The 12,525-nt window shown below is 37.8% G+C and overlaps 1 protein-coding gene across 1 annotated transcript; it reads left to right on the top strand.

The window, feature by feature from the left end:
- The first annotated feature begins 689 nt into the window (after positions 1-689).
- On the top strand, positions 690-9,205 carry LOC129102416 (programmed cell death 1 ligand 1-like). Its single transcript, XM_054612554.1, has 10 exons — positions 690-768; positions 1,812-1,872; positions 2,104-2,366; positions 2,519-2,615; positions 2,912-3,178; positions 4,405-4,515; positions 6,155-6,199; positions 6,992-7,042; positions 7,592-7,718; positions 8,521-9,205. The coding sequence occupies exons 1-10, from the start codon at positions 748-750 to the stop codon at positions 8,996-8,998; spliced, it is 1,521 nt and encodes a 506-aa protein (XP_054468529.1). The 5' UTR covers positions 690-747; the 3' UTR covers positions 8,999-9,205.
- Positions 9,206-12,525: the final 3,320 nt, after the last annotated feature.

Here is a 12,525-nt window from a genome sequence, read left to right as displayed (position 1 = left end):
ATAATAAATGCTCAGCCTCACATTATTGACATAAATAACACTGAACTGTTCAACTCTTCAACATTTAGTGATCTCACTGCTTTGGTACTGTACTGTACACGTGACGTCATAGAGACCCATTAGAGGAAATTAATCACACAGAGACAGAAAAAAAAAAAAAAATTCACACAGAGAGAGAAACACAGGGAAAACACAGAACCGCAACCTGTTGCACATACATCCTGTCTGACTGAACTATTCTGCTTAATATGATTTATATCTGTCTAAACCGTGAAGTCACATACAAACACATCTGATCTGACAATACTGGTTGAAAGTGTAGTCAGCATTAAAGCTGTTTTATGACCCAGATACGATTTCCGCGGCTCTACTTTTCCTTACAGTAACTGCGGTGCTCATTTCCGTGTGTTGACACTTTCCTTGACCTAGTTCTTGCATTGGTTACTCTCACACTAGGATTGTTTATTTAAGTTGGTTTTATTTATTTATTTATTTATTTATTTAAAGTGTGTTTAAAGTGTGTTTTCTTGCAGCTTTATTCACAATATAGGGACGGTTTCACCCCGTCATGTAAACGTTGGTCAGGTTTGTGTGCGGAGGGTTGAGGACGAGCTGCCGGATGACTCACGCCTCTTCGGGGGCGTGTGATCGGTATTTCCCACAGAAGCACGTCCCGCTTATAGTGTACAGCCGAGGCTCGGGCCGGTCAGTCAGGGCTGAAGGGCGAAGGGAGCACCGGATGAAAAGATGTTGTTTAAAGGACTGCAGGTAGGAATATATTATTGACTGCATAAACAACGGTTCTGTGTCTTTCACAAATTGTAAACTTTAATAATAATTATAACAATGATAACACTACTTCTACTACTAATACTTCTTATCATAATACTTTTAATTATTATTGTTGTTGTTATTATTGTTGTTGTTGTTATTATTATTATCATTATGGACCATTTTGTTGTTATTATTATTATTATTATTATTATTATTATTATTATTATTGCTATTATTATGATTTGGTATAATGACTTAATTATCTGTCCACTTATTATTTTTCAGTTTTATAATTGGTATTTATCTGTTTTATTTATGAATATTAATTTTGCCATTTACTACTCTGAATCTAGCTCTGTAGCCTAATCTTAATTATACTAAATACATTCACCAAAGGCTTTTTGTAGTAAGTTCAGTTGTAATTTCCATTTCAGAGGAAATCTACAGAGAAAATGACTAATGTGCTTATCACTCCACAGCTCCCTCTATAAATGACTTTACAGTTAGGCAGTTTGAGATCTGTATGATATGGTACTTTGTGAATAAAACAATAACTTGATTTGTGGGTACAGCATAACATGATTCAGATACAAATTGTTTACAAAGAGAAACAGCTCTCTCTCTCTCTGTGTGTGTGTGTGTGTGTGTGTGTGTGTGTGTGTGTGTGTGTGTGTGTGTGTGTTTGTGTGTGTATTTATTATTTCCCATAATAGGTATTTACACAGCTTCGGAGTCTTTTCTTTATTTTTTTATCAAGAATAAACCCATGAGGAAGTAATTTGCTCTGCAGAGCTGACTCATGCTGATATCAGGAATGCCATATATTTCTCACCAACATGTGATGTATGTTTTTCTGTGTCTGTTTTGTTGTTTGTCATACTTTTGTTCTGCAGAGTAAAGAAGTAAACTAGATGAAACTAGTTGTGGCTTTGGAATTCACATCTGGCCTTCTCCAGTAAAATGACTCATGTCTCTGAGTAACATGATCAAAATATTTCAACATCTGCACATCTCCCTTTTGTTTCTTTTCCTAATAGATCTCAATGGACTGGGCCATAATTGTAGTTTTGCAAGTCCTGTTTCAGCCATCTCTCTCAGGTGCGTAGTAAAAATCTCTTTCAGGTATATACTATAAAGTGTCCAGTAGTGGAGACATTAATAAATAAATAAGGGCACAAATTGCATCTTCATTAAACATTTCTATTTTTATTTGACACACAAGCAGAGTACAATCATTTAGTGAGATTCATTTGCTGTTGATTATTGGTTCAGTGCTGTTTAGTAAATTGACATTAATCCTGACATTACTTTTTATTTTATTTCCATCAGCGTTGTTCACTGTGGAGGCAGAGCGAACCATGTATGAGTCAAATTATGGAGAAGATGTTGTGATGGGCTGCAGGTTCCAGCCTAAACTATCAAACCTTAATGCTGACCTGAAGGTGACCTGGCACTGGATCAGCTCCACCTCCTTTCGGGAAGTGTACCGTATGGATAACTGGAAGGAGCACTTGGCGTCCCGGGATCCGGACTATCGGGGCAGAGTGAAGCTTCTCACTGAGGAGCTGCATGAAGGCCGGGCCAAGTTACAGGTCAATACTTAGGAGTGACGTGTTCAGATTGACATAGAATTTGTAGGGCAGGCGATGGGTTATCTCCTTAATTTAACAGATTTTGGTTTATTTAAACATTTAGTTTATGAGGGCATAATGTGACTCTATTTTCTTCTTCTGTCCCCTAACAGGTCTCTAGGCTCAGGATCAATGACTCTGGGACATACCAGTGTTTGGTACAGACAGCAGAAGGAGTTGATTATAAAATGATTACTTTGTCCGTTGTAGGTAAGTACAGAGTCTGTGAAAGCGCAACAGTGTAACTTTTTAGGGTATTTAAATGAAGACTTCAGGGTATTTGTTCTGGTAATGGTCTTTGGTCACGGCATCTGGTCATTTCTGGGCAGTCACACCCCACCTCATAACAAAAATGAAACTAACTATTACTCAATTTGGTAGGAATGCTTTTGGCTCAGTTTACGTTTCCTCAAGATCTTCCCCTTATCATGCGAGATTGCTTGAACATAATCATAAAAATAGATCATGGTATTATAAGGTAGTAATTATATGTTTTTCTCCCCTAGCACCCTATAAGTCAGTGACTAAACGCATTCATAAGGCTGCAGAGGGGGATGAGGTGCTGCTTACCTGCCAGTCTCAGGGATACCCCGAGTCTTCTGTTACGTGGCAGGACGGACACCTGCAAAGACTCAATTCCACCACCACGGCTGTATCGACTGCAGACCAGCTTTTCACAGTCACCAGTCAGATACGCATCAGATCATCAGACAGAAACAACTACACGTGTTTCTTCACAAATGATGGCATTTCTGAAACATTTCACATTCCAGGTACATTTTTATTTCCCTTTAAGGCTTTTTTCCCATGACAGGACTCATAATATTTGACCGGAGCGATTATGCAAGCACACAGGGTGTTTTATGTGTTGTTCATTTAATTGCAACATTTCCAGGTCACATTTACACAGGTATTGTACTTAAGTACAGATGTACTTTAGTCAACTATTTTTATTTAATGCTACTTTATACTTTTACTCGACTACATGTCAGAGGGAAAGATTTTACTTTTTATTCTACAACATTTAATTGATAAGTTTCCTAGTTTCTTTGCAGATTCAGACAATTAATACAAAAACTAATCAACCAAAAAGTGATTATGTATTATTGTAGATTATTATACATATACTGAAAACTACTCAGTAATCAGCTGAAATCAGCCCAACCTTCTCCAGCTGCAACATTAAATATTGCTTAAACATAATGCATCACTAGTTATAGCAAAATTATATAATATACATTCCTCAGAAATGGGCCAATCTGCATAAATGTTATAGTATTATTATATTTTTCCTTTTGTTTCCCCTCGTGGCACCATGTTAACAGGAAATATATTATCATCATTTGCACACTTATCACTCTGCTGCCGTTTCCTGTTATGTTCACATTTAACTTTTGATAGAAAAAAACATCTGCTGCCTATCCAAACCAAATGTGAATACTCAGCTAACAGAGGGGAAAGATATGAGCCTTTCAGCTCTCCCTCACAGGTTTTCTCGAGTAACAGCACTGGTTTTCAGTGAAGCTGTGGGAGGTGTTTGGGTTTGAACTTTTATTCAGCAGTGTGTAGGAGATGTTGTCATGTATGGAAATGTGTGGCTTCTCGCCATGAGTTGTGTGGGCTGCTCGTGTTCCTGCTTACACAGTATGTTTGCAAATGTTTCAGGTTATTTTAGGACTAAATAAAGGAAAACAGCCTTTAAATAAAACAACACAAAGAAGAAAGAAGAAGAAGAAGATTGCCCAATGCACAGCTAATCAAAAAACAAGTAGACAAGCCTTAGTCAGTTTAAGTGCTGCATTTATTTTAGTTCTTAACCAGTAAGAGGAAGTTTGCAATGGCTCGACAGTTGGTATTTTTGGTTATTTCCATAATGGTCAAACATCTTAAAAGCGTGAGTATAACTCACTAAATGCCAACATGTGTCCTGGCCCTGTCATTGCTGAAATGCAATTTTTGCGTAGAATTTAACACCAATCTTTCTTCACTCTTTTCACAGATGGAATTCCTGATCCTCATGTAAAACATGATGCTCTCATCGTTGTGTTGAGCATAGGAGTGATAATGTTGGTCATCATCATTGCAGTGGTCATGTACAGACGACAAAAAGGTAACCAGTCACTTAATTCTTTATGTGTATAGCACATAACAGCTGCCCAATAGATTCAGGACGGGTTGTTTACAACAACCACAGCTCACACGATGCATAGAATGCAGGTTGAGATTGGAGATAATATATTATCTTTCTGAGTTCTCTGAGTTCCAATAAAATTGAAATCGACATTTCTGTTTGACACTGGCACGTGAGACAATGCCTACCAGGCATGATAATGCATCACAACTCAACGTACACCTATGGTGAAATATTATATATAGTGATATAATATAATATAATATAAGTGACAAAGTGACAAATGGCAACAATACAAGATTGTTCTTGCACTCGTATATGAAGCCGTATGAGAAGCCTAACTCACAGCGATACACAACAACAGATACTTGTGCAATTGATTATTCAGATTATAATCCAGTTGTCTCAACCACTGAGACATTAAATCTGCAGCCTGAAGGCAGTGTGTGTGCTGGATAGGTGTGATCGCCGCAGGGCTGGATTTCCCTTTACAACATCCACTTGGAAAATCAAGCTGTGCATCCCATAATAGGTATTCCCACTGGTTTATATTTAACTGTTACACCCTATTAAAAAAAACAACTTTTTAACAGAACTGTAATGTCCAACTTGAACCTCAAACAACCTACAGTACTGTAGAAACCATTAGTCAGCATCCAAAGTGTGTCCTTCCTCTGTCAGGCCATTGCACTCTAGCTGTGTTTACTTTTTGACTTTGTCAAATCGGTAGAGGAACTTGTGTGCTGTCAGTAAACAACTGTATCATATCATTTGGAAAGACAATGCAGGCTCCCATGCAGACAGTAAGACATATTGAGTCAAGTTATCTTGCCGATGAAAAGAGGAAGTACTACAGCTAGATTTGTCACCTTAGTGTTTGCCATTTCGTTACAAGGGAATTTTACCGCATGTGATTTGCCATGCATGTTTTCATGTCAGCATGACTAAGCTTTTTTGACCTGACATGGTACACAACCAGGTTTGGAAACACCCAGGTTAGTGATGGTTTGTGTGACAGGGGAATTTGAGGCTATTTGTTATTGCGTGGGTAGTTTTTCGGTACAGCACGTTTGTTGTTTGTACAATCCCCCAAAACAAACACCTATGTAATTTGAATAGTCCACTTATTAGATGTTTCTCCATATATGAATGTGTGAACATGATAAGAAGTGTTACTTCAGCTACAGGTCCGAAACTTACGGATGGTATTTTTAAGATGCTATTCGGTCCCAATTTCAAAAAAAGGCCATGGACACCATAAAGTCTTATTACAAGTGTGTAGTAAAAACAATGAATGTACTTACATAAGATTGAAGATTTACGATTTAAGAGAAAATACTGTAATACTACAAAACATTTTAATACCTTACAAACCCATATATATATATATATATATATATATATATATATATATATATATATATATATATCACCAGTCAAAACAGCTTTCAAAACAAAGACTGTCCTGACTTATTTTATAATTTTACTAAACTGCATGGTTGAAACTATTTCTGTACAGTGCCAAACAAATTTCCACCCTTCCATCTCTTCATACTTAAATACATACAGTACACACATGCAGTACCAACACACTAAATGTTTTTGTTTTTTTCTACAGGTTCCAGCACTCATAATACCAGGAACGTATTGGTCGACGTTCGAGGTAGGTCTGTTTCTGCAGTTTAAACAGTTCTGAACAATTCACTTCACTTCACATACGCACAACCCCTTCACGTAATCAATGTAACACACATTAAAGAATGTGTTACAGGATTTGTAATCATAACAACCAAAGTAACAGCCATGTTGACAGCAACAGTCACAACCACAGAAGAAATAAGTTAACTAGCCAAGTTTTCTGACTGCAATGACACAGAGGCTGGGATCACGCTGTGGTCACGACCAGCTAAGCAATGTGCAGCAAGTTACTAATGAAAATATGAAATTCTTTGTTTAATTACACGTTTGCAAGTGTTTTTAACTGTGAAAAGTCTCAAAGCCCTGCTCATGCTCCCTAAATGCTGCGCTGCTTGTGACCAGTGTGGAAATCTTAACAAGCCATCAAGCAAACAACTGTGCTTTCACAAGAAGAACTAAAACTGAAATCACTGCATTACTTCTTACAAGTTACAAATAACATCCACAGCAACACCATAAGACCTATAGTTAAATTTGTACATGCAAAATGCTCAGTGAAGGTGGCTTGACTGAAATATAACTATTGAATAAATTCCCAGAAGTATCCATAGTGTGTGTTTGTAACATGGACTCAACACTTATACTATCGAAAACACATGTGAAAGGAACCCCTCTTCTGTGAAGTTGTACACTACAAAGTACATGTCAGATTTGTTTGTTTAATTTTGCATTTGGATGTATGTGAATACATGATGACTTCTTTCAATGTTGCTCTCCTCAGTGTTAGTGTTCTGACAAATGTTGTTCTTTCCATCAGGCCTAGAAAAAGATAAAGGCAATGAAGAAGAGATAATCATGTTTAATGAAGGTAAGTGACTTTAAAAACTCTATTTTACATAATTTCATTTTTTTCAGTTGATGTATGGAATGATTTTTTACAGTCACAATATAATAATATACAATATTCAGTTTATTACTACATAACAAGTAGAAAATAATCACAATTGAACTGCTAGTCAGTACATTTTCTGTCAATCATCTAATCGATGAATCAACTCAGTATGAGAATCAGTCCTTAAAATGATCATACATAATTCATTTGGAGTGGTACTGGATAAAAACCTGTTGTTTTTTGTGCAAAACTGCCCTTACATCTTTAAAGACATATACAAGTTCAAGGTTTTGAACAAGTCAAGAAGACAAATTCAGTAAGACAACTTCTTCCAGTTGTCTGTGATAGCATTATCCTACTGAACCACATTCATGTAAAAATTGAACATAAAGAAAATGTACTATACAAATATCAGCGTATGTAGCATGGAAAGAAAACATCTAATGTATTTTTTCACACCGTTGCTTCTGTTTCATGAAATGAAGTGGATGTGATCATGATCAGGCCTGTTGTTCTTGTCTGCAGTTTCCATGGAGGAAAACCTGGGGGTGTTTCTGAAAGCCCATTATTGTAACTTCTCCTTCAGCCCAGAGGTGCGACACCACTGGGATGCTTTTGTTGTGGAGGAAATGCCTCACAGGCTGCGAAACAAGTGCGTCACAAACACACATTTTCCGCATTGATCATGAGGATGCCAGACTTCTATGATCTCATTTCCAGTAACATTTTGATTATTTTTCGGTCCAAACCATTGGTACAAGTTTGAATTTCCCCATGTTCTCTTTGATCTGTGAGCTAGCTAGCTTGCTTAATGTTAGTTAACCTTCTTATCTGTCAGTTAGCCAGAGGTGGAAGAAGTACTAAGATCTCTTACTTTTTTTACTCAAGTAAATGTAGCAATACCACAGTGCAAAAACACTTAAAACTTACTTAAAGCTACAACAAGGAACTTTCATTTGTGTTGATTTTGGCAGCCCCTGTTGACAAAAGCGGAAATGTTTTCCCACACCTGAGTCCCTTTAGAAAAGCGGTCGACTTCTCACTGACGGTCTCGTTTACCTCTGTTCGTCATATTGAGTATCAATAAGTCCACACATATTTGTATTGTTATATCTTGTATCTCGTATCTGAATAAAAAGTCGGATATTGCATCACATCTAATTATGATATATCTTTACACATTATGGACTGCCAAGATGGCTGGGTATTGGTCAGCAGAGGTCACCAAAGGTTAATGGGAAAATTTGGGATTTACTTTAGCAGTGTGAGCAAATCCACAGATAGCAGCGATTCCATTGAAATGAATGGGTTTTGTCATATTTCATTGTCCTAAATATGACGGACCTTAAGAACTGAAATTTTGTATGTGGACAAATCCAGTTAACTCAGCTGCTTTAATATTTTTTTGGTAATGTGTAGCTCACAATCTCAATTCTGCTTGTTTTTTTTTTCAGTGAGGGCCACCCTGTGAATCTTCAAGCTCTACTCCCAGAAGCAGGAGAGACACTTTTCCTTGAGGGACTACCAGGAAGCGGGAAGACAACAGTAGCCCACATCCTGGTCTCTTCTTGGACTGAGGGGCCCACACATGCACTCTCTAACCTCCTCGATCTCAGCAAACTTCCACTTCTCTTCTTTGTCAACTGCAGCAAAGTGAAGGGTCACCTGATTCATGAAATAACGAATCAACTCTCTCTCCCGGTAAAGATAGCAATGGAGGATAAGCTGAGGACGGTGTTAACTAGGTCCAGTGAGCCTCTGCTGCTGCTGGATGGGTATAGAGAAGGGAACCAATTTTTCGATGAGTCCTTGAGGAAGTTTCTGATGGAAAGAGGAAGATGCAGGGTGTTGGTCATGGCCTGCCCGGGACACTGCCCCACACTGAAGGACACAATTGAGACAGAAAGGGTGCTGCAGCTCCAAACAGTATGATATACTGAGGGCACAAATGTTTGTGAATAACAAAGACATTAAGCACATGTTACATATTATACAAACGTGTGGTTAGATTTTGTATGAACCCAGATATGCTGCAAAATGTGTTGATATGTATGCTATAAATACTACTTTTGCATTCTTTACAGGGAAGCCCCGATAGCAATTTTGAATAAAAATATCATATGTACCATTCTTTTTGAATTATCTTTTTTAAGAGGGTACACAATTTACCCCCACACTAAGGATGGAGAAACTCTACGGTACAATCTGTAATCCACCTTAGCTTTGCCTGTGCTTTTCATGAAACTCATGAAAGTAGTTTCAGCAATACATCAAACTCTCTGTTTCTGTTCTGAGTCCATGAGAAAAAGAAAGGTCCTTATCATGGTCACTTGCTAGCTTGCAAGCAAAGTCGGAACAGTTTCTATTTGCCACTAGTGAAAAGGGAAGTGACTTTATGACTATTCCTGTCAAGAGAGCTTGCTGATTCCAGTAACATTTGATACAAAAAATACTTTTTCTTTCATTTCTGTATGTCCAGTCTCCAGTAATTGGAGCATCTTAGCTGATATCACAAAAGTAATGAGTAGTTCCATTTTTCATTCAGTCAGCATCTCTTTCAGATTATCAAAAAAAAGCCTGACTGTGTGTTTTTTTCTACTGCAGTCAGCAATGATCAGCATGTTGTTAAAATTCACTGGAAGGCAGAATGGACAGTTATTGTGGTCCACATACTGTATGTTGTAGAATATAGAATGTCCAGTGGAGGATGTCAGGGTTATGAGGGGGCATACGTTAATAAGAAAAGTCATCCAGTCATTGAAAAAGGAAGACTTTACTGAGCACAGAGAACTGAGACAGCGGCCAGTAACTCAACATGGTTAAATCAGAAAACCGACAGTAACTGGGTTGCATAAAGTGCATAAGTTGGTGGTGACCAAAAACTGAGCTTAAAGGAGAGTGAGTATTGGACTTACATTGATTGCATGGCCATTTCATTATTTACCTTTTGTTGAAAAAAGTCCTTCATAACTGAAAGTTTGCTAGACTTTTAAAAAAGAGAACAATCAGATTCCTGTGCCAAGAGGAAGAAAAGGCCTAGGCCATAAAAATGAATAGAAATGAATACACATTAAAGCATTAATATAAAGGGATATTGTGATGGATTATTAAGTATATATAAATAGTCATAACACCTGAAAATAAAGCGACCCACAAATATACACATGATCATATTTTAGTGCTTTGTTTTTCAAAAGTGGATAATTTGCCTCCATCAGCTGTTGCTTTTTGGTTATACCTGAGCACTGCAGAAACGGCTTGTGCATTGTTTTCTTTATCCTGAGATTTTCTGCATACATCCTAATATATCCTTTATTTTGCAATCACAGCTGTGATGAATACACCGTATGTCCTTCAGTTTATTTCTGTGAACTTATGGATATACAGACACTCTGAGCAGACTTTGTCAATTGTTTACATGAAGAGGAACATTGCAAATTTCCCCGCTGCAGGACTAATAAAGGATTATCTTATCTTATCTAACAGCAACTGTCTCATAAAGGAGTAATCGGTTAAAATAGTCTATTTTATATTCCAATGTAATGTTTAGAATGTGGAAGTTCACTGTGGTTCTTAGTGACTGTTTATGAAACATACAGTCCCTGACAAAAGTCTTGTCACTTATCCATTTTGTAGAAACAACAGCTTATAACCTGACTTTTAATTTATCCATTGGTTTTAGAAATGGCTCATATGAAAGCTAAAACCCTCCCAAATTATGTTTAATATACTAAAATAAATTTGCTTCACTGAAGAAAGATTGATCATTTAATGAACACAGAAAGGTCAGATTTTGGCAAGACAAAAGTTTTGTCGCCTACAGAGAGTAATGTGAAAATTGAACAAATAATTTACTTCAAATACAAAAATATGTTGCATAACATCAGTGAATTAAGTAGTGGTGCTGTGAGATCCATATTTAATATCTTGTATGACTTCCATGAGCTTGAAGGACTGCATCCATGCGGTTCGACAATGATTCATACAATTTATTGATGAAGTCATCAGGAATAGCAAAGAAAGCAGTCTTACATGCCTCCCAGAGTTCATCAAGATTCTTTGGTTTTGTCTTCCATGCTTCCTCTTTCATTCTACCCCAGACATGCTCAATGATGTTCATGTCTGGTGACTGGGCTGGCCAGTCCTGGAGCACCTTGATCTTCTTCGCCTTGAGGAACTTTGATGTAGAGATGGAAGTATGCGATGGAGCACCATCCTGCTGCAAAATTTGACCCCTTGTATGGTTGGGAATGTAAGAGGTAGCTAATACTTCTTGATATTTTAGGCTATTGATATTGCCTTCCACCCTGCAAATCTCTCGCACACCCCCATACTGGATGTAACCCCAGACCATGATTTTTCCGCCACCAAACTTAAGTGTTTTCTGGGTGAATCTCGGATCCATGCGGGCTCCAGTAGGTCTCCTGCAATATTTGCGGCGGCTGTGATGTAATTCAACCGAAGATTCATCTGAGAAATCCACCTTCTGCCACTTTTCCAGCGTCCATCCTTTTAGCAGGCTATGGGCCTTGGCAAATGCCACACGTTTTTTTAATTGCCTTTTGTTTAGTGCTGGTTTCTGGGCACTGATTCGACCATGGAGGCCATTTCGAGACAGAATTCTACAAACTGTCCTGGTTGACACGGGGACTTGAGGTGACCAGGCCTGGTGGAGCTTTGCTGCAGTGGAAAAGGGGCTGGCCTTGGATTTTCGAGCCAACAAACGGTCCTCCCGAGCAGTTGTCTTGCGGGGTCTGCCAGACCTGGGCTTGTCAAAAACATCTCCAGTCTCTTCAAATCTTTTTCTTATTCTTTGTACTTGACGCTGAGACACATTGAAGGTGTCAGCCACCTCAGCAGTGGATCTGGTCTTCAGCCTCTTGATAATCAACGCTTTGGTCTCAGGGTGAATCTTAGGCATGTTGTCAGAAGTCAAGTTGCAGTTGATGTGCTGGGGTTCTTTTTATACACACCCACTAATTGATTGATCAATTATTGATCACAGGTGAGGCTGTAATCTAGGATTGGGTGCATCATATGACAAGGCGACAAGACTTTTGTCTTTGCAAAAACTGACTCAGTGGGCTTTACCAAGCTGTGAACGTTAGAATGCTTTTCAGCAGTTTCGTTTGGCACCAAAACATTATTTCAAAAGCTGTTGGGATTGAAATTAGCCATTTCTTGTAAAAAAAAAAAAAAATTGATTACAAATATATTTGAGGGGCACTTAAGGTCAACTTGTACCCAAGCGACAAGACTTTTGTCAGGGACTGTACTAGGGTATAAATCATATAGGCTTAAATCAATACCTTGTCATCCAAAAACACAAAACAATTGTCATTATATTGCGTTATAATCACAGATATTTTAACACCATCACTAATTCTATGACTTAGTTCATTTAGGCAAAATCTCTTGGTACTGTACATTCTGTAGAATTGAGGATTACAGTAAGAAAT

The sequence above is a fragment of the Anoplopoma fimbria genome, chromosome 14 (assembly GCF_027596085.1).
Source record: "Anoplopoma fimbria isolate UVic2021 breed Golden Eagle Sablefish chromosome 14, Afim_UVic_2022, whole genome shotgun sequence".
In the NCBI taxonomy this organism is placed as follows: Eukaryota; Metazoa; Chordata; class Actinopteri; order Perciformes; family Anoplopomatidae; genus Anoplopoma; species Anoplopoma fimbria.
Note: the sequence above shows the minus strand (reverse complement) of the source record. Positions and strands in the feature narration are given on the sequence as shown.

Coding starts and splice junctions, on each gene's coding strand:
- LOC129102416 (XM_054612554.1), top strand. CDS start 748: ATGTTGTTTAAAGGACTGCAG. Junction 1,873..2,103: donor GTTTCAGCCATCTCTCTCAG/GTGCGTAGTAAA, acceptor TATTTCCATCAG/CGTTGTTCACTGTGGAGGCA. Junction 2,367..2,518: donor AAGGCCGGGCCAAGTTACAG/GTCAATACTTAG, acceptor GTCCCCTAACAG/GTCTCTAGGCTCAGGATCAA.